Source organism: Oryctolagus cuniculus, chromosome 14 (assembly GCF_051225735.1).
Source record: "Oryctolagus cuniculus isolate XC-2025 breed Fujian yellow rabbit chromosome 14, ASM5122573v1, whole genome shotgun sequence".
Taxonomy (NCBI): Eukaryota; Metazoa; Chordata; class Mammalia; order Lagomorpha; family Leporidae; genus Oryctolagus; species Oryctolagus cuniculus.
In genome coordinates this window covers 13238230-13264183 of record NC_142880.1, presented here as the reverse complement: position 1 = coordinate 13264183, position 25954 = coordinate 13238230, and the positions used below count along the sequence as shown (strand labels likewise).

The 25954-nt window shown below is 46.1% G+C and overlaps 2 protein-coding genes across 5 annotated transcripts in view; one reads left to right on the top strand and one right to left on the bottom strand.

The window, feature by feature from the left end:
- Positions 1-239: 239 nt before the first annotated feature.
- On the top strand, positions 240-14136 carry LYSMD3 (LysM domain containing 3). Its single transcript, XM_008261933.5, has 3 exons — positions 240-380; positions 4394-4659; positions 10200-14136. The coding sequence occupies exons 2-3, from the start codon at positions 4405-4407 to the stop codon at positions 10863-10865; spliced, it is 921 nt and encodes a 306-aa protein (XP_008260155.1). The 5' UTR covers positions 240-380; positions 4394-4404; the 3' UTR covers positions 10866-14136.
- A 1534-nt stretch (positions 14137-15670) lies between these two features.
- Positions 15671-25954, bottom strand: part of POLR3G (RNA polymerase III subunit G) — a 39619-nt gene continuing 29335 nt past the window's right edge. For 3 of the 4 annotated variants that reach the window (XM_008261927.5, XM_008261931.5, XM_089313007.1), the window contains 2 exons: positions 25229-25372; positions 15671-17879 (listed from right to left, as the gene is read on the bottom strand). In XM_008261927.5, the coding sequence (XP_008260149.2) occupies positions 17793-17879; positions 25229-25372 (231 nt within the window). In that variant the 3' untranslated portion in view covers positions 15671-17792. The remainder of the gene's footprint in view (positions 17880-25228; positions 25373-25954) is intronic. The other variant, XR_016220485.1, reaches the window with a different exon arrangement.

The window sequence follows — 25954 nt, the reverse complement described above, 5'->3', positions numbered from 1 at the left end:
GCTGGCGTGGCCGGGCCTGGGAGGGGAGGAGTCGGAGGTGGAGCTGAGTCGAGCTCCGCCCCTCCGGGCGCCTGCGCGTCTCTGCGCATGCGTGCGGGTCGTGGGCCTGTGGTTGGACAGCCCCGGGTCCTGGGCTCGCCCTCGCGCCTCCGCCCGCGCCTCGTCCCACCTCCGCCCACTGGACGCGATGACGCAGCGCAGGTTTGCGGACGTGGCGGCGGCGCACGGCCGGGAGGGCGGAGACGTTGGCGGCGGCGGCGGCGGCGGGATGGTCGGACCCGGGCCACCCAGCCCCGAGGCTCGGACATGAGCGTTCCCGGGACGGCGGCGGCGGAGCTGGTGGCTGCCTCCTCGCCGCGTTCCCCCCGCTAACGGGACAGGTAAAGATGGCGGCAGGCGGTGAGGGCGCCCACGTCCGGGCGGGCGGGGTCGGGCCCGGGCCGCGTCCTGGGACCACCCCGTCTGCCCAGCCGCGAGACAGGGCAGTTCCAGACCCGGCACGCTGTCGGAGAAACTGAGGCTGGGAGGAAGGCCGCCTCTCGGGCCCGCAGGCCTCCCGCGCGGAGGCGAGCATTGCGTGGGGGCTCGTCCACGACTCGATGCTGTGACGGGAAAGCCCGAGTGTTGGAGCCCTCGCTGGGGGTCGGGAACCGAAGAGCCAGACGCGGGGAGGGCTACAAGGTTGGGCCTGGGGGACGGCGGGGCCGCAGGGACCCCGCGTGACGGAGGCTGGGACTCGGCGTCCGCGGGGCGTGGCTGTCACCCGCCCGGCAGCAGGGCGCGCTCCGGCGGTCCACGCAGGGGCCTGTGTGCCCTCGCCCTGCCGGCCTTGGCCTCGTCCCGGGTCGGCGCGGAGGCCTTCGCCCGGGTCCTGGTCTGCCTGGCTCGCACTGAGACACGGCACAGCGCAGTCCCGACCGCGAGACAGGAGGCCCAGTCTGTGTTCCTCTGCTGCCGGCACCTCTTTGTAGAAAGGAGAGCAGAAAGGTGGCGGAAGCAGGCGAAGGGCCAAGCCTTACGCACCCTTCGACACCGTATCACGGAGAGGGTCTGAGGCCATCGCCCGGTGAGTCCCAGGTCGCCGCAGTAAACCACTGTCGGCTCCAAGAACGCGCTAGCAGAGAGAAGCCGCCCGAAGAGCAGCATCAGGGTAGCTGCTTCTTTTCTTCTTCTTCTTCTTTTTTTTTTTTTTTACAGGCAGAGTGGACTGTGAGAGAGAGACAGAGAGAAAGGTCTTCCTTTGCCGTTGGTTCACCCTCCAATGGCCGGCGCACCGCGCTGATCCGAAGCCAGGAGCCAGGTGCTTCTCCTGGTCTCCCATGGGGTGCAGGGCCCAAGCACCTGGGCCATCCTCCACTGCCCTCCCTGGCCACAGCAGAGAGCTGGCCTGGAAGAGGGGCAACCGGGACAGAATCCGGCGTCCCGACCGACCGGGACTAGAACCCGGTGTGCCGGCGCCGCAAGGCGGAGGATTAGCCTAGTGAGCCACAGTGCCGGCCATCCTTAGTTTTTTGTTCGTTTGTTTGTTTTTGATCGTGGACACCTTTTGAGCACATGAAACAATAAAATAACTGTACTTATCAAGTTACTCCCAAACACACAGGGTTAGCAGTCATCCCCTATATTGAGGACCCAGGGGGATGGAAGAGACTTGGTTACATAAGTGGATATAAACCTGTTGTTGCCCTTGGGCGTAGCTGTTAGCATGGGGTCAAAGCTTCTCTACACCCAAAATGTGAGCCGCTTTGGTGGCCGTCAAGTTAGGAATCCTAGCTCTTGGTAAGAAATAATGCAGCGCTTTGGGGAACAGGTGAAACAGTTTACTTAGCTTGTAACTATTAGTTAACTATGTTAACAGAATAGAAAATCTTGAAACAGTTTTAAAACATTTAATTAAGGTCACTGTTTTAGAAATTAACATGTTAGAGTTGGTCTTTTCTGACCCCGCCTCCCCCACACTTGCTCCTCTTCCATAGCATGGAAAACATGGTTTCCTCCTCTGTACGTTCCTTCTCCATTTTTCTTTTTTCTTTATAAGTTTTATTTATTTGAAAGGCTTATAGAGAGAGAAAGAAGGAGAAGGAAAGAGGAAGAGAGAGAGATCCTCATCTACTGGGTCACTCCCAGCCAGGGCTGGGCCGTGCTGAAGCCTGGAGCCGCATCCAGGTGTCCCTCTGGGCTATCAGGGGCTCCAGGACTTGGGCTGCTGCTTTCCCAGGCACATTGTCAGGGAACTGTATCAGAAGTAGAGCAGCTGGGTCTTACACTGGTGCTCCTATGGGATGCTGGCGTCACAGGCGGTGCCACGGTGCCAGCCCCTCTACATAGGCTGACCTTTCTGTGGTTATTAAGATAATACATGTTGGAAATCTTCAGACCTCAGTCTTGGGCCTTTTTTTCTTATATACTCTCAAATCCCCCCATACACAGAGCTTCAGTTTCACCCCGTCCACATGAGTCATCAGTTGTATTTCTCACCCGCACCTTTCCTTTGTCTAGCCTGCCGTCTGTATTCATTTTTTACTGTCTCAGGAGAATGCATAATCATAGTCACGCTCCCTTGCCCCACTCTTCTGAGTCCCAAAAGAGAATGGCGCCACGCTTTATTCAGTACAGATGAGAAACCAGGGCATGGTCTGTAACTGCTTCCCTTCTTCGTGTCTGAGCCACTTTAAGCCCAAAGTATTTTATTTCCAGAATGCCCCTTTGGTACCTTTATTCATCATTCATGACAAGAACTGAAAGGAATCATGTGAATGTTTAATGTGAAACAAAAACAATGCATGTGGGCTTTTAGGGTTTTTTTTTTTTTTTAAGAAAAGGTGGCCTTTTAAAAAGTTTTACTTTTTATTTGATTGAAAGGCAGAATTATAGAGAGGAAGGAGAGAGCGAGAGAGCAAGCGAGCTTCCTTTGGCTGGTTCACTCCCCAAATGGCTGCAACGGCCAGGGCTGGGCCAAGCCAAAGCCGGGAACCCAGAGCCTCTTCTGGGTCTCACAGGTGGATACATGCACTTGGGCCACCTTCTGCTATTTTCCCAGGTGCATTAACAGGGAGCTGGATCAGAAGTAGAGCAGTCGGGACTCCAGCCAGCACTCATATGGGATGCTGGTGCCGCAGGTGGAGCCTTAACCTACTAAGCCACAACACTGGCTCCCTTGTTTTTGTTTTTAATCAGAATACTGATATATCAACTTGAGGAGGGTCCAAGTAAGAATACAAGTAAATGGAAAGCTCTCATTGATGAATCTTTTTAAGTTAGGTCAGGTCCCAGTTGGTTTTACAGGTTTTTTTTTTCTGAAGTACAGATGAACAAAATGACCTAAAAGTTATTTGTTCAGTATTTATAGACCACAGATGGAATCTGATGAGGACTGTAACATAAGTTGAGTGAAAAGTCACTAAGGGAAATCCCTAGTCAAGAGCAAAATCATGACCCATCTAGAAGGCACTTCCTGTACAAAATAAAAACACTGAAGTCAGCATGATCAAGTAGGCAGTGCTAAAGATAGTTCAGTTCCACATGCACATAAAATATAGAAGTTAGAAAGTCTGAATTCTAAAAGTATTGTTTGTTTACATGTAAAACGTGTGTGGTGTAGTAGGTTAGGCTGTGGCTTGGGACTCCAGCTTTCTAGATTGGAGTGCCTGGTTTGAGCTTTGCCTATTCTACACTTCCAAATCCAGCTTCCTGCTAAGGTGTTGGGAGGCAGTAGACGATGGCCAAGGTATTTGGGTTCCTGCCATACATTTGAGAGACCCAGATGGAGTGCCTGGCTCCTGGCTTCAGCCCATCCCAAGCCCCCCAGAATGTGGGGAGTGAACTAGGGGATGGAAGATCTCTCTGTGTCTCTGTCACTCTTTCAAATCCATAAATAAAATTTTTTTTAAAAGAAACCACACTTAAGACAAAATGTTACATCTGTACTGAACGTGGGTTTTTTTTCTCATTTTTATTCTGAACAGTACAATAACTATTTACATATCATTCACTTTGTGTTATGTATTATAAGCAATCTAGAGATGAGTGTATGTGGATGAGTATGTAGCAGTGAATGGATGTGTGTAGTTCATAAATAAACACTATGCCTTTTTATTTAAGGGACTTGGCCACGTGGGGATTTTGGTGTGGAGGTGTCCTGATACCCATCTGCTATTACAAAGGGATTCCTGTCCTGTTTATGGTGATACATGTCCTGTTAGCCTGCGTTGTCTATTCTTCCCATGTCATTGTCTTTATTCTCAACAAATAGGTTGTACATCAACAGTTAGAAAGCTCAGACTTAAATTTTAAATAACAAAAGGTACTCTTTAGAAAAAAAAAGTGTTAAGATGTGTGTAAATCAGTCAGTGGATCCAGCTGCATTCCAAATTGTCTGCCTTTTTTCTTCTAGGTTTTGACATTATGGCAGGGAGGCATCAGAGTCGTGGTTTCCCTCTTCCAGGAGTTCAGTCAAGTGGTCAAGTGCATGCGTTTGGAAACTGCACCGACAGCGACATGTTGGAGGAAGACGCTGAAGCGTATGAGCTTCGATCCAGAGGAAAAGAGAAAGTACGAAGAAGTACATCGAGAGATAGACTTGATGACATTATAGTGTTAACAAAAGATATCCAGGAAGGGGATACTTTAAATGCAATAGCCCTTCAGTACTGCTGCACGGTAAGTTTGGATCTTACATTATGCACTCCACCATAAATTATCTGTTCTTCAGCCCAGCCCAAATTGAAATAAATTCCATGTCCTTTTATCTTGTTCCTTTCATTTGTCCCTTTTTTGGTCATGTCAGTAGATGTTAACTTTTTAAAATTTAAATGCATGCGGTAATTTATTTTCAATCCATGATTGTCTTCACAATTGGAAAACACCCAAATAGGTTTTCTTCTTAATCAGGTAGTAAGAGAATATGTAAGGATTTCCTGAAATAACAAGTGTCACCACAGTAATGGTTTTCTCTAATCATATGTGTGTGTGTGTGTGTGTGTGTGTGTGTGTATACACACACATTTGGGGGTGGTAATATTTTTGTGTTTTAAAAATTGGTTTATGCTATAATGATTACTCTGGACCTTGCAGTTTTCATTTTTTAGTAAACCATAGGCATCCCTGTGATTTCACAGCCTTACAGGTCATTAGTTTAAGCTGCTGCATGCCATGCATAGTATTGTTAGCTGTTCCCCTTTTTTGGGTAGTCAGTTGTACACTATACAGTGAATATCATCACAGCTGTATCTTTAAGTGGTGGTATCTTTAAATTTCACAGATACCAATCTGTCTGTTGGAACTCATTTTTTTTTTTTTAAGATTTATTTATTTATTTGAAAGAGTTACAGAGAGAGGTAGAGACGGAGGGAGAGGTCTTCCATCCGCTGGATCACTCACTAGATGGCCGCAATGGCCAGAGTTGCACTGATCAGGAGCCAGGAGCTTCTTCCAGGTCTCCCATGGGGGTGCAGGAGCCCAAGGACTTGGGCCATCTTCTGCTGCTTTCCCAGGCCGTAGCAGAGAGCTGGATCGGAAGTGGAGCAGCCAGGACTAGAACCGGCACCCAAATGGGATGCCAGTGCTTCAGGCCAGGGCTTAACCTGCTGTGCCACAGCGCTGGGCCCTGGAACTCATTTGATATCTGTAACGTAATGTGTATCTTGGGGTCTTAGCAGGATATGTTTTCATGAAAGCAGTTAGAAGGTTGGTTTTCAGACTTTTTTTTTTCATACTCCTAATAAAATTTTGAAATGTATCTGTACATTTTTAAGGACACTTCTTGAATGACTTAAGTAATTATAAAGGATATAATTTGCAGAATGTTGTCAATATTGACACAAATAAGATTGTTTGAATACTCTTTACATGTATCCATGGGATTCTAAATGCTGTCAGGATTTTCTACCTGAAATCAATAAATTTTTCCATAATGTATTTTTATACTTGAAAAAATTATATTGATTGCCTGTCCTATTTCTCTGCAGTGGAACACATTAATAAATTTATAGAAACTACATATGTGTGTGTATATATATATATATATATATAAATATAAATTGAAGTTTTAAAGTTCTGTGGCTATGAAGTTCTATATATTTTTTCTAGATAAAATTAGTATTTATATTATAAGTTTTAATTTAAAAACTCAATAAAATGTCATACATGAAATTGATGTTTTGATGAGGTAAGGGCTAGGTAGCCCATCCCCCCACTCCAATTTGCTTATGTATGCCAACACCATTGCTGGCATTATTTTTTTTTAAGATTTATTTTATTTATTTGAAAGACAGAGTTACAGAGAGAGGTAGCGCCAGAAAGAGAGGTCTTCTATCCACTGTTCACTCACCAAATGGCTGCAAGGCCAGAGCTGAGCTGATGCTAAGCCAGGAACTTCCTCTGGGTCTTCCCACACGGTTGCAGGGGCCCAAGGACTTGGGCCATCTTCTGCTGCTTTCCCAGGTCAGAGAGCTAGATTGGAAGTGGAGCAGCCGGAACTCAAACTGGTGCCCATATGGGATGCCGGTGCTGCAGGCTGGGGCTTTAACCTGCTGCACCACAGCACCAGCCCCCTCTGTCATTATTAAATCATAAAATATCACATTTCATTTTTGATGTAAATACACATGTGAATTTATATTTTATAATAAGATCATTGCGAAATAAATTGAAAAATGTATCTTTGAAGCTTGATGATGTAATTAAGGCTTTGAAATGAGAGGTAAGGCTAAAAACATCAAAGTGGAGATCCAAGAGAAGAGTGTTGTCCAGCACCTTTATTAGGGTAAGACATTAGCTTTTCATGAACTGGATACTTCTCTTACAAGGGAAATTTGAAATACATTTGAGCAGTTGAAATAGGTGATACTTCCAGTGAGGTGCAAAGGAGGAAGTGTTTCAGACACTGGACAGTGGTGTAAAGATTTCAAGGAGGAAGTAAGGTGGACAAAAAGGGGCTTCATTTTTATTTATTTTTGTATATTTGAGAGACAGAGAAGGGGAAGCAGAGTGCTCCCATCTACTGGTTCACTCCCTAAATGCCTGCATTGGCAGGGGCTGAGCCAGGCCAAAGCCAGGAACTCAGTGCAGGTTTCTCACAAGGGTAGCTATAGTCCAGCTACTTGAACTATCACTTCTTGCTTCCCAGGGTCTGCATTGACAGGAAGGTGGAATCAGGAGCTAGAATAGGGACTCAGACTCTGGCACTCTGATATGGGACATGGGCATCTTAACTGGCATGTTAACCACTTGACCAAATGCCTGCCTCCCTCAGCAGGGTTTAGAAGGTATTTCTTAAATGAGCTGCACAGCCTGAGATGAAGAACTGTGAGACAACGGAGGAAAAGTTTGATCCACAGAATGAGAGCACTATTCTTAATAGGAGAGATGCAAAATGTTGGTAGACCCTGCCAGTCAACTGGAGGGGGTACAATAAAGAAATTATTAGTGTAATGCAATGAAGATGCTCAGGGTTTAGATAAAAGATTTGTGGGGCTGGCACTGTGGCATAGATGTTTAGACCTCTGCCTGTCATGCTGGCATTCCCTATAGGCACCTGTTCTGATCCAGCTCCCTGCTAATCCACCTGGGCCCCTCTTACCCATATGGGAGAAATGGAAAAAGTTCTGGCTCTTGGCTTCAAATTGGCCCAGCTCTGGCCATTGCAGCCTTTTGGGGAGTGAACCAGTGGATGGAAGATAATCTATCTATCCTTCTCTCTAGATCTCTACCTTTCAAATAAGTTAATGTTTAATAAAATAAAATATTTGTGGTAAGGATAGAGAAAAGCTGATAGAAAATGTGTCTGGGGAAAATCTTGGGCTATGTGAAATGGAGAACAATGAGAAGTGATTAGCTTAACATCTGAGGAGAAGGAGCACTGGCCACAGTTTTGGGAAAGTTTTAACAACAGAATTGAGAAGTTAAGGTGAGCAGTGCTTCCTTGTGATGGGAACTTAACTGGCAAAGATTAATTTCACATGTGTCATCATCTTAAAAATACATTAAGGAGCCTTAAGAGTTATTTTACTATATTCTTATTATAATGATGAGGAATAAAAAGTCCAAAGTTGAAACCCTAACAACGTGGCTCAAATCATACAGTTAGATAGTGACATAGCCAGGCTTTTAAACACTCCGGTAGTACCTTCCTGGCCACTGCTTAATCTCCTTTGTGGATTTCTGTACTCAGCTGTACTCAGCCAGAGTTGGTTTCCCTTTACCTTTTTCTCCCGGCCTTTTTCTGGTGAATCGGTCTACTCTGTGCTTCCAGTTCCCACTCTTGCTGATAATCTTCAAACCTGTATCTAGCTGGGATCCGTTTCCTGAGTTTCAGACATAATATGAGGGGTCTTCAGCAAGCTCATGAAATGCACCAGATTGGGCATGATGACAATGTGTATTATGAAACGATACATGGGTTTCAGAATTTTTGTACCAAAATAAACTTAACTATCAATTACATTTTTCCATGATCCTTTTGAAACACCATCACTTGTGTATTTGAGGTATCCCAAAGCTAATGTGTCTGAAATCTGCATCTGTGCTCCTCTCACCCTTCAAGGTCCTGTGTGTATCAGTGAACGTCACTATCATTCATTATGCTGACTAAACCAGAAATACAAGTTTCATTTCAGACTCGCTTTACCAATCAGGTGATACATGATCAGGGCTTAGCTTAAAGCACTGATGAAAATGATGAACGAGAGGTGGCGTTTGGCACAGCAGTTACGTCATGCATGTTCTGTATTGCAGCACCGGGTTCTAGCGCATACACTGCTTCCAATCCAGCTTCCTGTGAATGCACGCCCTGGAGGCAGCAAGTGGTGATTTAAATGCCTGGGTCCCTGCCACCCATGTGCAAACTCAGATTGGTTTCTTAGCCCTTGGCTTTGTCGCTGCCCATCCCTGGCTGTTGCAGGTATTTCAGGAGTGAACCACCAGATAGACCATTTCTCTTGGCATGTATATCTCTCTGCCTTTCAAAAATAAATGAATGAATTAGAAGTTGATAAATATGACTAATGACTTAAAAGTGATAGGAGAGCCTGGCATAGTAGTTGGTGATAATCTGAAAAATATTCTCTTCCTCCTCGTCACAAATAGCAAGGATATACACACAGTGGATAGGATAAACATACAGGTTGAGAACTATGTAGTATGTATTTCCATATATATATATATATATATATGGAAAGCTTACAAAAATGACTGAGAGGTTTGGGGGGAAATGGCTTTAGAAGAATACCTGTTTTGTGAATACTAAGGTGTATGTATTTTCACACATTTTACCATCTTTATAATGGGATGGTGGCATCTTAAATATATTTTGTGTAGTTTTTTCTTCATTAGGGATACGAAAACAGTGTTGTAACTTAGAGTTGATGGCATCTTAGAGTTCATAAAATGTTATTTTGGTTGGGTGAGCTAACACTGCAGTTGCCAAACTGAATAAAGAGCCTAAGGACCTGTAATCCTTCCTTAACAGATGGCTTACAAGCAGTACAACTGTAGTGTTTGTACGTGATGCACATGGGCAAGCAGCAAAGGCTCCTAGAAACCACTTTGATAGCCAGCACTGATGGGTGACATACAGGATGAGGAACACGTACATACTGATGAGTGACATACAGGAGTGACCGTGAAGTGCATTTGGCCCTGTCCTGAGACTGGTAGATGAGAAGTGGTGTAGAATTCTTATCTGGCTGGTGCCGTGGCTCAATAGGCTGCTAATCCGCCTTGCGGCGCTGGCACACCGGGTTCTAGTCCCAGTCGGGGCGCCAGATTCTGTCCCGGTTGCCCCTCTTCCAGGCCAGCTCTCTGCTGTGGCCAGGGAGTACAGTGGAGGATGGCCCAAGTGCTTGGGCCCTGCACCCCATGGGAGACCAGGAGAAGCACCTGGCTCCTGCCTTCGGATCAGCGTGGTGCGCTGGCTGCAGCGCGCCAGCCGTGGCAGCCATTGGAGGGTGAACCAATGGCAAAAGGTAGACCTTTGTCTCTCTCTCTATCCACTCTGCCTGTCAAAAAAAAAAAAAAAAAAAATCTTACCTACTAGCAAAAGTAAAATCCCTGTGAGTGTGGTAATTTAACACGAATAATTAAGCTCAACTTTTTTCCTGTCAAAAAAGTAACTGGGATGAATGAGTATTGCTACCACTAGTTTAAGTTGTAAATCCGTTGACTGTTGGATTTGTTTTTTGTTTTCTTTCTTTTTTTAACAGGTAGCAGATATCAAGAGGGTTAACAATCTCATCAGTGATCAAGACTTTTTTGCCCTTAGGTCCATCAAAATTCCAGTAAAAAAGTTCAGTTTGTTGACTGAAACCCTTTACCCTGCAAAAGGCAGGCAGGCGTCACGCCCCTCACCTGTGCACTGTGCGCCAGAGCAGGAGGACATCGTGCCGGCCAACGACTCCCTGTCTTCCACCGAGTCAGCTGGCAGCTTTTTAAAAGAAGTGGACAGAGACATTGAACAAATCGTCAAGTGTACAGACACCAAGAGAGAGAACCTCAATGAGGTGGTGTCTGCCTTGACGGCCCAACAGATACGTTTTGAACCTGACACTAAAAGCTCTCAGCGCAAGGATCCTTACTATGGAGCAGACTGGGGAATAGGGTGGTGGACAGCTGTCGTGATCATGTTGATAGTAGGTATAATAACGCCGGTCTTTTATTTGCTCTATTACGAAATTTTAGCTAAGGTGGATGTTAGTCACCATTCAACAGTGGACTCTTCACATTTGGACTCAGGAATCACACCCCCATCACAGCAGAGAGAAATGCAAAATAGACTAGCTCCAACTAAAGGACTACACTTGGGCCAACAGGATGATCACAAACTCTACAGTCAGGATTCTCAGCCACCTGCTGTTGAGCGCAAAACCTAGCAGTAGCTCCTGATGCAGTGGAAGTGCTCATGTGCATGTGGAGTGTGGGGCGTCCGTCCTGCTCAGACCACTTCAAAACCAGAATTTACGGAGGCCGAAGATGCTGTGTGTTCACCTTTCTGAAAAATGTGAGCCATGGTTGGATCATGTGTAAAGGTTCCACAGTAGCTGCAGTCGATGTTGAAAGCATGAGTTCCTCCATCTGTTCTATCATTGCTTAAAGCAGAAATGAGTTTGTGTGTGGGGAGTCCTTGACCTGGAAGATGTTATTTTTCTTACTCAAGACTAGTTATGCTTAAATTTTATTTTTTTAAGTAATTATTTTTGGTTTCAGGTTATACATTTATGAAGCAGAATGATAGCTTCAGAGTCCACAACTAAAGAATTTACTACTGTGAGCCATCAAAATACCTAGTTGCAAAAAAAGTTTGGTTCTAAAATTATTTATGAGCACAGTTAACTCAGTTTTGAAACATCTTACAGCTATGTCTAGCAGCTGTGCCATGATGACAAAATAGAAACAGAACCGGGAACCTAATGTGTGAATTCTGTAATAGAGGTGAAGAGCTGCAGTAAACACTGTTAAGCCCCAAAGTGTGTCACAGTCAGGAAATTGCCATTTAGTCCCTAGAACACTGGACTAGGTCAAGACCAGAGAGTAATTTTTATCTCCTACAGAATGCTTGCTTTCAGACACATGCTTTAACCTCTCCTCTGCTGTTCTGAAAATCATTCTATTTGCCTTTGATATTTGACAGCACTTTGTAGTTCTTTGATGAAAAGTTACACAAGTACAGGTTAACATTATTTAGGAAATAATTCTTACATACTGTGATAAATTGCTGTGTTACATGTGGTAACATGCCTTAAGTACATCTAATGCCTTATATTACTTTATGTAAGTTTTAGACTTAGGCATTATCTTAGATGATGCAGTCAAATTCATTACATAGGCTACACTCATGGATTGTCATCTTCAACATCAAGCACAAATTAATAGCGTCAGACATATCATTGCCTGCCTGAGATTCACTCACCAGAAACATGAATGAAGAGGCTTTTTGCTTTAGTAATGCCTCCAAACTCTTGTACTGATCCTGTACCTGTTTTTTAAAAAGAAAATGTCCAACTTTGACTTTTCATGAACTGCAGCATCAGAACAGAGGCCACCAGTGTGTGGGTTGGTTGCAAGGGCTTGACAGTGCCATTTTCCAGAGGTCTGCTGTGGATCAGTCACACTTGGCTGAACTAGAAGTATTTGCATAACTGACCCCATCATTTAATTCTTAAAGGTGTTTCAAAATGTAACCAAAATGATTCAGTAGAAATGGAATTTGGTGGAATCTGTGTTTCCTATTTTGTGTATAATAAAGTATATACCTTAAGAGAGATAATACCACTTCATTTTCTGGGCATTATTGTAATTTTAATTGTTTTCATTTTCTGATCAGTCATTTTAAATCTCAAGACTCTAATGTCGACAAAATGGCATGAATTTTTTTAATATGCTAAATGGAGTTTTACATACTTTGTCAAGAAAAGGATCTTTAAGAGGACAGGGAAGTCAAAAGTTTTAAAGCCCTGGTATATTTGGAAGCCTTCAAAAAGTTAATGGAAATTGCAATTATGAAAAAACTATGCATGAATTTGTTTTCCACCAAAAATTAACTCATCTTTTAATTCCATTTTCCCATGAACTTTTTGAAGTACCTTTGTATTAAAGTATCTTAGGAAAATTATCAAAAAGAGTTCAATATGGAAATTACAGCAAAGTGATTTATGTAGTAATCAACCTTTTTAGTTAAAAATTGTTTAATTAATGTGCCTTGGGCATCTTGGAAAAGAGAAATGTGAACTTTCTAACTTGTGCTCAATGGCAGCTTGGGCCAGTTTACATTATATTTATTGAGCCTGCTGAAAAGTCAAGTTTCAGGGAAGCAAATGCAGATTATTAGGGCAGTACAGGCTAAATGTCCTTTGAAGAACATTGTTTACATCAAATTGATAAGTTAGAAATTCAGTGTTCCTCTTTGCTAGCTAGACTTTGAAATTGTGATGGGGTGGTCTGATTTCTAAAGTAAGTTATTTTTAAATTAATATACTGTGTACTTCTTGATTAAAAATTTCTGTCTTGCAGGGTATCCTTTTTGAAGGAAATATATATCCTTAGGACACAATCAAGCAGTTCGTTTCTTCTGTATGTTTGAGTTATATATTTTTAAATTAATTGACTATAATTTGAATTTATATATTTCTATATATAGGTTATCTTTGTAGTTTTCCCTAAGCATTTAATAGGTTGAGAAATAACTTCTAAAAAGTATTAGTAATACATTAAATTTGTAGCTAATGCAAACTACTTTGTATAACTATGTAAACACAGTTACTGTTAGATATTGTGATTTTTCATTGTGTTGAAACCCTTATTTGAATGACTTTGAGGCCTTACATATGTGTGTGTGCAAATGTTAACAACAGTCATTGTGCGTTACTGCATTTGGTTCCTTTAAAAAGTTGAGAGGCAAGTGCAGGAAAAAAATTTGGTATTTTTAGCAGAGATTCTTAATTTCCTTTTTAAAGTCTGAGTAGACATGGTTAAGTGTGTTTTAAACAGTGGATGCCATTTAAATTCAATATTTTTTTGCCATGCACCCCTAGAAAATTAGGGGACTCGCGACTTTAGAAAGTATAAAGATAGGTTACAGCAGCTGCTGGCCACGTTAAAAGTTGGAGGACTGCAATGTTAACTGTCTTCTGGAGGATGCTTTGACTGTGGATTCCGTCTGCTTACTCCAGGACGAAAAGTTCTTTCAATGAGCCAGCACTAAATAGTTCTTTTTAAAGGTCCCTACTTCTAAAATTACCTAGTTGGAAATATGAAGGATACAGAGTTTTAGAAATATCCAGCAAGGATCCAGTCTAAGTATTACAGGGCAAAGGTCAAAACGTTTTTTGAAGTCCATGTGAATGGTGCGTTATTGGGATGAGAATCATTCATACTCTGAATTAAAACGATGTTGCTCAGGAAATCAGTATTTTTCTTCCAAGTATGTGCATATTGCACTGTTAGACCATATCTGAATGCTTTATTTAATTTTATGTATGCAAGAATATAAATCTTTCGTATAATGTATTTTATACAAATGCAAAATATAACATTGTTAGCATGTACATCTGTAAAACTGGTTTTTAAAACTTTTTGCCTCATATTTTTCATATTTTAAAAAATCTACACAATGTAATAAAGTTTATTTTATTATCCAATCTAAAATGGAAGCTGGTGAATTTAATTGAATAAAGAAAACCTCATCTCGATAGAGAGATACTGTGTAAGAAAGCAAAGGTTGGCCGGGGCCGCGGCTCACTAGGCTAATCCTCTGCCTTGCGGCGCCGGCACACTGGGTTCTAGTCCCGGTCGGGGCGCCGGATTCTGTCCCAGTTGCCCCTCTTCCAGGCCAGCTCTCTGCTGTGGCCAGGGAGTGCAGTGGAGGATGGCCCAAGTGCTTGGGCCCTGCACCCCACGGGAGACCAGGAGAAGCACCTGGCTCCTGCCATTGGATCGGCGCGGTGCACCGGCCGCGGCGGCCATTGGAGGGTGAACCAACGGCAAAGGAAGACTTTTCTCCCTGTCTCTCTCTCTCTCACTGTCCACTCTGCCTGTCCAAAAAAAATAAAAAAAAAAAGCAAAGGTCTGCCAGTTCAGACTTGCCACCCGTGACAGAAACAAAAGCCACTGGACGATCTGCAGCACGTAACTGAGATGGAATAAAACATCTCAGATGCAGATTCTTTGGGAGATTTTTCTCAGGGAAGAACTGGCGTTAGGCAGGATCTACAACTTGCTATGGGGTTGTGGATCACAGTTACATAAAGTGCTTGGTAAATAAATTTTCACTTCTTATAACACAAAAACGCTTCTACTTCAAGAATATTAATTTTACATAGAGGAATTGAGAAAGTCTTTGGAATATTTACTTATTTAATGGAAGGATCTGTGGTGTGATCTGTTTTCCTCCCACTTTAAAAAGTATCTTTTTAAATTTCTTTTTACAAAAACTGAAGTTGTTATTAGTGAAATCTAGACATTATTAAAACCACTGGGACCAGGCCGGCGCCGCGGCTCACTAGGCTAATCGCCGGCACACCGGGTTCTAGTCCCGGTCGGGGCGCCGGATTCTGTCCCGGTTGCCCCTCTTCCAGGCCAGCCCTCTGCTGTGGCCCGGGAGTGCAGTGGAGGATGGCCCAGGTGCTTGGGCCCTGCACCCCATGGGAGACCAGGAAAAGCACCTGGCTCCTGGCTCCTGCCATTGGATCAGCGCGGTGCGCTGGCCGCAGCGCGGCGGCCGCGGCGGCCATTGGAGGGTGAACCAACGGCAAAGGAAGAGCTTTCTCTCTGTCTCTCTCTCTCACTGTCCACTCTGCCTGTCAAAAAAAAAAAAAAAAAAAGTTAACATATAAAACCACTGGGACTGTACATGTGAAGTGGAGAGGGAAGAGAGGGTGAGAGGTTGCATCCGCCTTTAGTATTCTTTGGTATCCATATCAGTATGTTGGTCCAGGACACGAGTGATGATGCAAGTACTGCACTGCCTGCCAAGTCTCAGTATGCTAGCACACCTAGTCCCCTAGCTGCAGGGTTTTCTTGTTTGTGGTGGTGGGTGGTGCAAGAACACCTGATTCAGGCATCTCTGCTCAAATACATACATATAGTTACTGGGTAAGATCCGTATTAAATTAGTTTTCCCTACTAAATAATACATTTAAGTGAGTTCAAAACATCTTGATGTAAAACAAGAGGCCACAACTCTGTTTTGTAAGAATTTAATGTGTAAACAAATACAGAAAAATAAGCATCATGGCAACCGAACACTTCCGCTTGTAACAGTTTTAAAGACACTACACCAACAATACGTTTTTACACGGAAGAGGTTGTCTCTGCAAAACGATGTCTGCCTTCCTGTGGAATCACTTCACAGTCTTACTGTAAGCCAGAAAAACAAGATTCATGTTGGTAAAGCAGCCTGCAAATCATGCCTGTTCTCACCTTTCATATGCTGTAAAACTAAAAAGAGCTTCCAGAGGGGGAGTGGATGGCCCTGGCTGCCCTACTGTACACAGGACGAAAATGATGGCAAACTGAAAGCTAGGAAAAGAAACACCTTCATCTTCATTGCATTTGCCTGGTGGAAGCCGTTACCTGCAGATGGATAATAAAGCATTTAACCAGAACTGGTACTTGATTCTGGTATAAGGTGACAGGACGAAACACCTGTGTTAATGAATGTTCCCATATGACAACACCATCTCATTACTACTGAAAACCCCATGTGGGGTTTTCATTATGTACAGTAAGTAGATGGCTGCTTTAAAAATAGCCTATTTTAAACATTTTTGACAATTTTGCTTACACAAGAAGGAGTTCACATAGGATCAACACAGCACTAACCTGATAAGATGGGGGGGGGCCTCACACACCCATCTGAATCACTGAAGGAAGCACTGCCATTGGAAGTGGTCTTTGTCCTGAGAAAGTCGTGTTGCAAAATGGCACAAGGTGATACAAATTCGCTCCAGTTTTCCCCACAAATGCAAGATGGGAAAATCAGATTATCATACATCTTTGTGAAGAAAACATGCTTTTGGTTACTTCCCAAACTCTAATTGTCTCAGAGGGTGACAACCAAACTTAGAGCAATCATCTCTGCATTTGGTAGACCTTGGTTCATGGGTATGCGGTTTTTACATGACATCATTTACAAGAGAAACTAAGGCACAGAACTTGGCCAAACTCAGTTTTGAGGCTGAGTTTCACAGCACAGGTGGCTCTGCCTCTTGGGTTAGAGGGTAACAGGTGATAGCTCCCCAAAGGAGGAAAAAGAGTTTGATTGCATTTGGTGAGTAATATAAATTGTCTTTGAAATACGAGCTCCCTTGAAAATCTTTGGCATCTGTGAGTCTTTGGAGGCTGCAGTTTGGGGGTGTGCTCCCTCAAAATAGATAAAGGCTGGGGTTGGGGCTAGCTTTGAAGTCACACAAACAAGTTCATTTGAAAATGACCTGAGTTCATTCTGTGTGGTGATGGGACCCGAGAGGCCCGGGCGCGTCAGGGTTCATACACATGCATTCCGCAGCGCGACCAGTACTCCATACTTAGGTAAAGTACAAAACTAAGATGTCTCACTTTCATTCTCCATGAGCCCAACTATTCGAAGATGTTAAACTTACTACAGTGGGGTGGTTAATTTCATGTATGTACAACTTCAAAAATATTTTCCACCAAAAAAACCTTTTAATTCTCTCTCCCATAAACTTGCTCAGAGTGGCCTGTCTTCCCGTGGGGATGTTTTCAATCACAAAACTTCTAACCTCTTTGAAGTTCATACATGTTTACAGCTTAGGTGGGTTAATGTTGTCATTAATGTAGTGGTATGGAACATACCATGTACAAGTAGAAAATAAAATTATTTTCAAGTTTCTGTTGTTTTTTTTTTTAAAGTGCTCTATGTGCTGTATTAAATCAATTTGCAGATTATAGAAATCCATTATGACAAATCATATTTGTACAAAAGATCAGCAGTTAAACAAGAACGGTTTGTTCAAGTATGGATGCATCGATTAAGAGATGCAAAAACTCATTAGGCATTAACAAAAGTCAATCCATGAGAAAACCTATAGGAATGGCAGAGGTATCTAGAAGGAACGTTGGCGTGTCAGAGACTCATTTGTACACGGTAACTGCTACTACAGTAAAGTGGTTCTGAATGTTTGGGTTACGAGTATCAGTAACTGTCCAACCAAAAGATAGCAAAAGTAAAACAGGCTTTCACTCCTTATCAGAAATTAAAAAAAAAAAAAAAAAAAAAAAAAAAACCAAGTCTGAATGCTGAGAAGCCGCATCCTAAGAACATTTTCTGACGAACTTCACGGCTAGTAGGTTGCTTCATCCATGTTGTCGTCGCTGTCTACGCCAAAATCGTCTCCGTTGTCGAAGTATGAGTTAATGTAGTCATTTTCCTAGTGAGAGAACACAGGAGCAGTCCTCAGTGGGCAGTAGAAGGAACAGGCAGTAACGCTCCACTTAAAGAATACAATGCAGACTGTCCCTTAAAAGTAAGAAATGCTACATTTAGGTCCCATGGCAGGTTTAAACCAAGTCTGCTTAAAACACGCTTCAGTTCTAGGCCGGTGCCGTGGCTCACTAGGCTAATCCTACACCTGTGGCGCCGGCACCCAGGGTTCAAGGCCCGGTTGGGGCGCCAGATTCTGTCCCGGTCGCTCCTCTTCCAGTCCAGCTCTCTGCTGTGGCCAGGGAGTGCAGTGGAGGATGGCCCAAGTGCTTGGGCCCTGCACCTGCATGGGAGACCAGGAGGAAGCACCTGGCTCCTGGCTTCGGATAGGCGCAGCACAGTGGCCACAGTGTGCCGTCCGTAGCGGCCACTTTGGGGGTGAACCAACAGAAAAGGAAGACCTTTCTCTCTTTCTCTCTCTCTCTAACTCTGCATGGCCAAAAAAACCCCCCCCCACCCCCCACACACACTCACCTGTGCGGCTCAAGTCTGCCTCCTCCTATTCTAAGACACCCACCACCCAGGAGGACGAGAAGGGCTGCCCATTTCCACCCCATCAGACACTCCTCTGTGTGGGTGTCATGTTCTCAGACACTCCTCTCCATGGGATAGCACGTTCCATAAATTACAGCCCTCTGTCCAACGAGTACCACCACCCCTCCGTGGGCTAAGATGGTGCCCCTCCACGGGGTGGCCCTCCTAACACACTACCTGTGGTTCCAGATGGCTCAAACCCCTCCACACAACAGTGCATCTAACACACTACCCCTCCTTGGGATGGCTCATCTCCTAAGATGCTATCCCGGAATATCCATGGACCATGGGATGCCACATGGTTTAGTCTGTGAAACAAGTAACCACTTTCTACACACTGAATGCACAGACTCTCCAGAAACAAACTAACGGGCCAACACTGTGGTACAGCAGGTTAAGCCACTGCCTGCGAAGACAGCTTCCCGTAGGAGTGCCTGTTGGAGTCTCGACAGCTCCACTTCCTATCTGGCTTCCTGCTAAAGTGCCTGGGAAAGCAGCAGAAGGTGGCTCAAGTGCTTGGGCCCCTGCCACCCATGTGGGAGACCCGGATGCAGTTCCAGGCTCCTGGCTTCAGCCTGGCCCAGTGCCAGCCGTTGCAGCCATCTGGGAGTGAGCCTGCGGATGGAAGATCTCTCTCTCTCCTCTGTCTCTGTAACTCTGCCTTTCAAATAAATAAATCTTAAATAATAATAATAATAACAGTGTACATTAACACTCACTGGCTTATGTACGCCAGAACTGAGGATTCTGTCCACCAAGCACAAGTAAGCAGAAGCAGAGGGAATTCTGCTGCCCCGCCCCCCAAAAAGTCCTGTGACACAAAACCAGACCTGGAGGAAGCCACACTGCAGTCCCTCCACAGCCTTTCAGGTTCCTGCAGCCCCAGGGACGTTCCCACTCATGGCTGAGAAAGGGCTCATCCTCACACTAGTCAATGACTCAGCGACACCACAGCCATCAAAGTGCCTGGAGTCCACTGGGTGTTGAAGAACAGGGATTCACCAGCTATGGTGCCCTGATCAGGTGTGCATTTTGCTTGGAACAAACGAGAAACATTTTTGTGACAATCAAAATTTAACACTGGCCATGGTATTTCACAGTATCAGGAACTTATATGTCATTGTATGAAGTTCAGTGACAACACTGTGATGCTATCAAAGGGCCCTGATTTTTCTGAGTCCGTACTGAAATATTTATGGATAAAATGATGTATATGTACTCCCATACAGGAGTACCTCTGACTCCATATGGGATGCTGGCACTGCAGGTGGTGGCTTTACCCACTATGCCACAGCCCCAGCCCCAAGGGCACCAGTTTGAGACCCAGCTGCTCCTCTTCTGATCCAGCTCCCTGCTAATGGGCCTTGGAAAGCAGCAGAAGATGGCCCAAGTCCTTGGGACCCTGCACCCACATGGGAGACCCGGAAGAAGCTCCTGGCTCCTGGCTTCAGCTTGGCCTAGCCCTGGCTGTTGTGGCCATTTGGGGGGGGGGGGGGTGAAGCAGCAGATGGAAGACCTCTCTTGCTCTATCTCTTCCTCTCTGTCTCTATAACTTGGCCTTTCAAATAAATAAAATAAATCTCTGTAAAAAAAAAAAAAAGTGGAGCTGGGTCTCAAACCCAGGGACACGAATCTGGGATGTAGGCATCCCATGCTGCATCTTAACCACTGTGCCAAACGCCTGCTCCACCACGTGCTTTAGACACAGATGTCCCCTCCAGGTGGTTAACTGACGCTAGTAATCTCCACACAATACAATTAGCAGAACTCTTGAAACTGATGACTGTATACATGGTTCTTGGCTTTCCTTTGAGCCCTTATTTATTTATTCATTTTTTTGCCACTGCAATATTCACAAGAGTGAAGAAGGAAAAAATCTCTTGTTTTCTGGATTTCACACGCAGGTGTTACACAGATACTTCAGTACACGGGTCAATTCATCACAAACCATTTTAAGTGCAGAAACTGCTGAACAGAGCAGACGAGGTTGTATCCAGGGAGGTCCTGACGGAGCTCCTCTTCCCACCCCTCCCTGGCCTCCCAGGGTGTGCTTAGCTTCTCCAGTGGAGAGTTCTTTTCTGTTTTGTTGTAAATGAAATGTATATATTTGTAAACTCTACTTTGCTAATGCCCAACACAGAATTGTAAAGCTACTGTAGTACCTGTTGTCTTGTTAGCGGCTAGCTGAATCTCAACACAGACCTGGCCTTAGTCAATGTCCAGTGACTTGTTGAGAGAATTCCGGCCACTACCCGCCCAGGGCACCCTCCCTATGCCAGCTGGGACAACCAAAACTGCCCCAGGGGTACCCAAGGTCCCTTGCAGGGCAGAACCGCCCTGCCTGAGATCCTCTGGTTTGGCTCCTTCCAATGCAAGCACATGTGACAGTACTCCTCCAGGGCTCAAAACCCTCCAAGGGCTCCTCGGTGCACTCAGGATAAAGCCAGATTCCACAGCCTAGCGTTCCAGGCCCTTAGTGGTGCACGCCCTGCTCATCACCCCACCCACAGCCTCTGCTCCAGCCAGACCGGTTGTCCTGGCCCATTACCAAAAGATGCCACAAGGCTTCCTCCTCTACCCACAGGTCCCCTCTACTCCATCTTCTCATCTTCATCTGACCTGATTAACTCTGTACATCTCTTCTTTGACCTTCTTTGCTAACCCTACAACAGAATTTAATGCACTATAACAACCTGGATTATCACATCACAAGGTTATGAACTGTATTACACTGTCTCCTTTTCTTGTTCCTTTTATAAAAGATTTATTTATTATTTGACAACCAGTGAAGGACAGAGAGAGCAAGAGGAAGGGAGTTCTTCCATCTGCTGCTTCACTCCCATATGGCTTGCAATGGCCAGGCTTGTCCAGACCAAAGGCAGGAGCCTGGAACTCCATCCAGGTCTCTCTCCCATGTGGCTGGCAGAGGCCCCAGTACTTGGGCCATCTGCTGCTGCTTTCCCAGACACATTAGCAGGGAGCTGGATCACAAGCTGAGCAGCTGGGTCAGGAACCATCAGGCTGATACGGGAAGCTGACGTCACAAGCAGGGCTTAGCCCACCATGCCATAACACCAGCCCCTATACCATCTCCTTTCTCGTTTGTTTGTTTGTTTGTTTGTTTGTTTATTTTGACAGGCAGGGTGGACAGTGAGAGAGAGAGACAGAGAGAAAGGTCTTCCTTTGCCATTGGTTCACCCTCCAATGGCTGCCGCAGCTGGCGCGCTGCGCTGATCCGATGGCAGGAGCCAGGTACTTCTCCTGGTCTCCCATGGGGTGCAGGGCCCAAGCACTTGGGCCATCCTCCACTGAACTCCTGGGCCACAGCAGAGAGCTGGCCTGGAAGAGGGGCAACCGGGACAGAATCCGGCGCCCCGACCGGGACTAGAACCTGGTGTGCCGGCGCCGCAAGGCAGAGGATTAGCCTAGTGAGCCCCGGCGCCGGCCCTCCTTTCTCGTTTATTTCCTCAGTAGGCAAATGAAGAAAAGACGGTGCCTTACCTTCACAGTCCGGTCAGCCAGCCCAGTTGCAACCATATACTCAGTGCACAATTACTTGGGTGGAGTGAGAACTGAGAGTCCTAGATCTAAGTCCACAGAGGGCAACTCCCAGTCAGGACGCAACCAGTAGGATCTCAGAAAGCAACAGAAGCCCCAGGGTAGAACTCTGGGACCAGAAAGAGGAAGAGACCACAGCAAGGTACTGGAAATAGGGGTTAAATGAGAAACATCCCAGCACAAAAACGAAGTGCAGCACGCAGGTTGCTCTGTGCCTTGGGACCCAGCACAGGAGACGACTGTGCTGGCGTGCAGGTGGCATTTCCCCCGAGGGTTCACATGCTGGTGGCTTGGCCCTCCGCTTGGTGGTGCTGAGGTCTGAGACACTGGAGGGGTGGAGCTCAGCTGGAGGTCGGTGAGGGTGCTATGGTTTGGCCCTAAACTCATGCAGGAATTTAATCCCCAAAGTCTTTTGTTAATGGCACTAACAGGGCAAAAATCATAGCGTTCACAGGGTGGGACCTTTAGGAAGCGTTTAGATTGCCTTAGGTTGTTAGGGTGGAGCCCCCAGGACTGAATCTTGGTGGCTTTAGAGAGAGAGAATGGACGTAGAAGACACATGCACAGGATGGGAACAATGGCCGGCAGCAGGTTAAACTGCTGCTTGGGACTCCCACATCCTGTAGGAGAGTTCAGGTTCAAGTCCTGATCCAGCTTCCTGTAAATGCCCTGAGAAGGCAGTGGAAGATGACCCACGAGTCCTGGCCACCCACATGGGAGACCCAGAGAGTTCCTGACTCTTGGCTTCACTCTGGCCCCGCTCCAGCTATTGCAGGCACTGGGAGAATAAACCGGCAGATATAAGATCTAAGATATAAGAGATCTTACATAATAGATTTAAGAGAGTGCTCCCTCTGTCTTTCCCTCTCTCTCTCTCTCATATAAATTGACCTGCCAGAACCAGGAGCTGAAACCAACCTATTTTCTTCATAAGGCAGCCTGCCTCGGGTAGTTTTTTATAGTAAGGAAAGGCTAAGCAATGCAGAGGCACTGCCTTTGTAGGGGATTAAAGTATTCCTCTGGGGACCCTGAGTTGGTTCTCGTGAAAATAGGGTGCTACAAGAGCCCCACCCCCCACCGGCTTCCTGTCTCCCTGGGTGCCCCTTGCTTCTGCACTCCCTCCCTCCCAGCATGATGCCATCTTCCAAGAATGGGGTGGGGGGCGCCAGGCTCTCTGCACTGTGAGCTAAATAAACAAACCCCTTTTCTTTACCAATCAGCCAGCCTCGGGTATTTCATTACAGCAACGGAACACTGACTGATGCAGTGCCTGTAGCTACTTAAGTGGCTTAGTTTAAACAAAGGAAGTACTACTTTTAAGAGTGTTGCCAGAAGTGTCAAGGGCTTTACAAAGGCCAAGTAAACAAAGTCAGGGCCAAAACTGGCCAGTAGTGATCATTTGAATAGCAAGGAGGTGGCAATCAATTTGAAAAGGGCGAAATACTGGCAGGGGCTGGGGGAAGCAGGCAGGTATTAACCATGAAGAGAGTTTCCAAGAGACAAACATTGAGGACACTGTCCCACTTGCAATGGAAGATAATCTCACAATGGGAGACAAACATGTCTTCATTTGTGAATGGAGATGAGTAGAGTATGGAGAGGGTGAGGCCGATATCTTCAGCTGAAAACAAAGATTGGTGGTGGGGGTGGGGGAGATGCTGGGAGGGGTGGAAGGGGAGGGGGAGGCATCGAGGGGGTGGGGGAGATCTGGGAGGGGTGGGGGAGGCGCCAAGAGGGGTGGGGGAGGACGCCGAGAGGGGTGGGGGAGGACCCCGAGAGGGGTTGGGGAGGCACTGGGAGGGGTGGCCACGGAGGCAGAGGACGCCAGGTGAGGGCAGTTCGCGACGGCTGTGCTTTCTGATGGGGGTGCTGGCACCTGCCAAGAGTGACAGTGAAGGGAGTGAAGAGGGAGTGAGACAAGAGAAGATGCCCTAAAGTAACTGCTGGAGAGTGTGGACTCAACACGAGAAAGGGACGAGGGGCTGGCTGGTGTTTTATCTGCCGGCACCAACTTCTGTGATTGCCCAGAGATGCTCACGAGGGAAGAAAGGGCAGAGAGGGAAACCGAGGCAGGTTTGCGTTGGTCCGCAGTGTGTGCTGGGAGGATGGGAGATGGGGCAGTACCGAGAGAGAGGTTCTGCAGGGCGCGCCAGGGTGCAGCCTCCCTGTAGAAGGAAACCGAGCAAGGAGCCAGCGAAGGCGAAAGAGGGGAAGGAAAGACAGTCACTATCACGTCGGGGTAGTGGGAATCAGAAAGCAAGCAACCTGCAGAGGCAGCTGCGGGCAAGGCGGCCCGTCTCATTTTAAAACATTGGAGGGAAAAGGCGGAAGAGGAAGGGCGCCAGGGAAGACATGCCCTCCACGTACGCGATCAGACGCCTCTGTCATCGAACGGCTCAACGATGGTTCAGAAAGACCGGGATGAAAGAAGGGTCCAGAAAGGCATCTAACAGACACAGGCACAAAGGAGGGCTTCAAGTCTAGGAGGAAAGCAAACTGCTGAACAAAGGAGGTTAGCTATTTGGAAACATTTATATCACTCTAACTCTGGAAAGAATACAAAATGTAATGCAAAGTAGCTAGGAAAGACTCCACGGGCGGGTGGAGCAGCTGAAATGGAGGGGATGCACGGGTGATCGGAACAGCCAAGAGGCCACCAGCCTGGAGGGACCCTGTGAGCCCTCCACAAAGACCCCACAGGCTGGGGCCAACTCAGTTCCCCTCCTCAAAAATGCCTGTTATCTTGGTCACACTCTTGCTTATTTTGAGACACACCACATTTGCAAAAGAAGGGCATCCGAAACACACAGCACCCCGTCCTGGCACAGCCAGACGCCGGAGGAGGGGCCGTCCTTGACCTCTGACAGGTGCACCTGCACTTTGGCATGTGAGCCAGGAGGCCCTGCACGGCCAAGCCTCCGACACCTCGACGGCTGACTTGGAATTGCACCCTGACAAATCCGAATTGCACTCGTTGGGGGCAGCTTCCTTGACGTGAGGACTTCTACTGCCACGCTCCTGTTCCATCCTGCGTTCACCCTGGCATCGTCACGGTTTCAATGCATCATCGTCCCCTTGCCACCAGGGCATGAACACCAATGACCGGGCCACCCACTGCCAGCTCTAACAACACACCGTGTGTCCGAGTCCCGACCGGACAGCCTTGGAGCCTGGCAGCCCATCCCCGTCCCAAACAGCCCTCACCTCCTCCTGCTCTTCTTCGTCGTACTCCTGCTCCGCAGCTTCTTCGTCGTCCTCATCGTCGCCATCTTTGCCCTTCTCTTTGCTGCCTTCTCTCTCTTCGTTTTCCTCATCTGATTTCTCACCGTCGCCTCTCTTCTCCAGTTCCTGTGCAGGTGAGTTGCATTCAGTGAGTTGCATTCATTTCTGTGCAAACCACTGGCCTCTGACCTCCCTGCCCAGCCCACAGAGGACAGCCACCAATCACCTGGGTCCAGCCCTACCTGACTACCACGGGAGCCACGGGTGTTTCTTTGACTCTGTTCCTTCACTGGGTCTCAGGTGATGCTGGGATTATCAGCTCTAACACACAGTGCTCATTTCTATCATTTCTATCCCACGTGCTCAACTTAGAAGGAGAAAGGCATTCAGAATGTTCTTTTGCTTTCCGTCTAACATACAAGGGGCTTATTTTGGTTCAAAATCCAAACTTTTTTCATAATACACATTTTCCATGATATCTTTAAGGACCCCTTATAAAAGGAGAAAGAAATGCCTATGTTTGGCTTATAAATGAAATCATTTAAAACTAGTGTGGTCCGGCTGTCCTGGGATAAATTATCCCTGTTGCACACGGCCCATAACTTTCTCCTTTTTCTCATTATGTATGCCCCATTCTCAGGAATTTCTGCTTCTGAGTCTGTCTGGCAGGTGGGGAAGAGAGCAGAACTTGCCATGTGGTCAACCGTG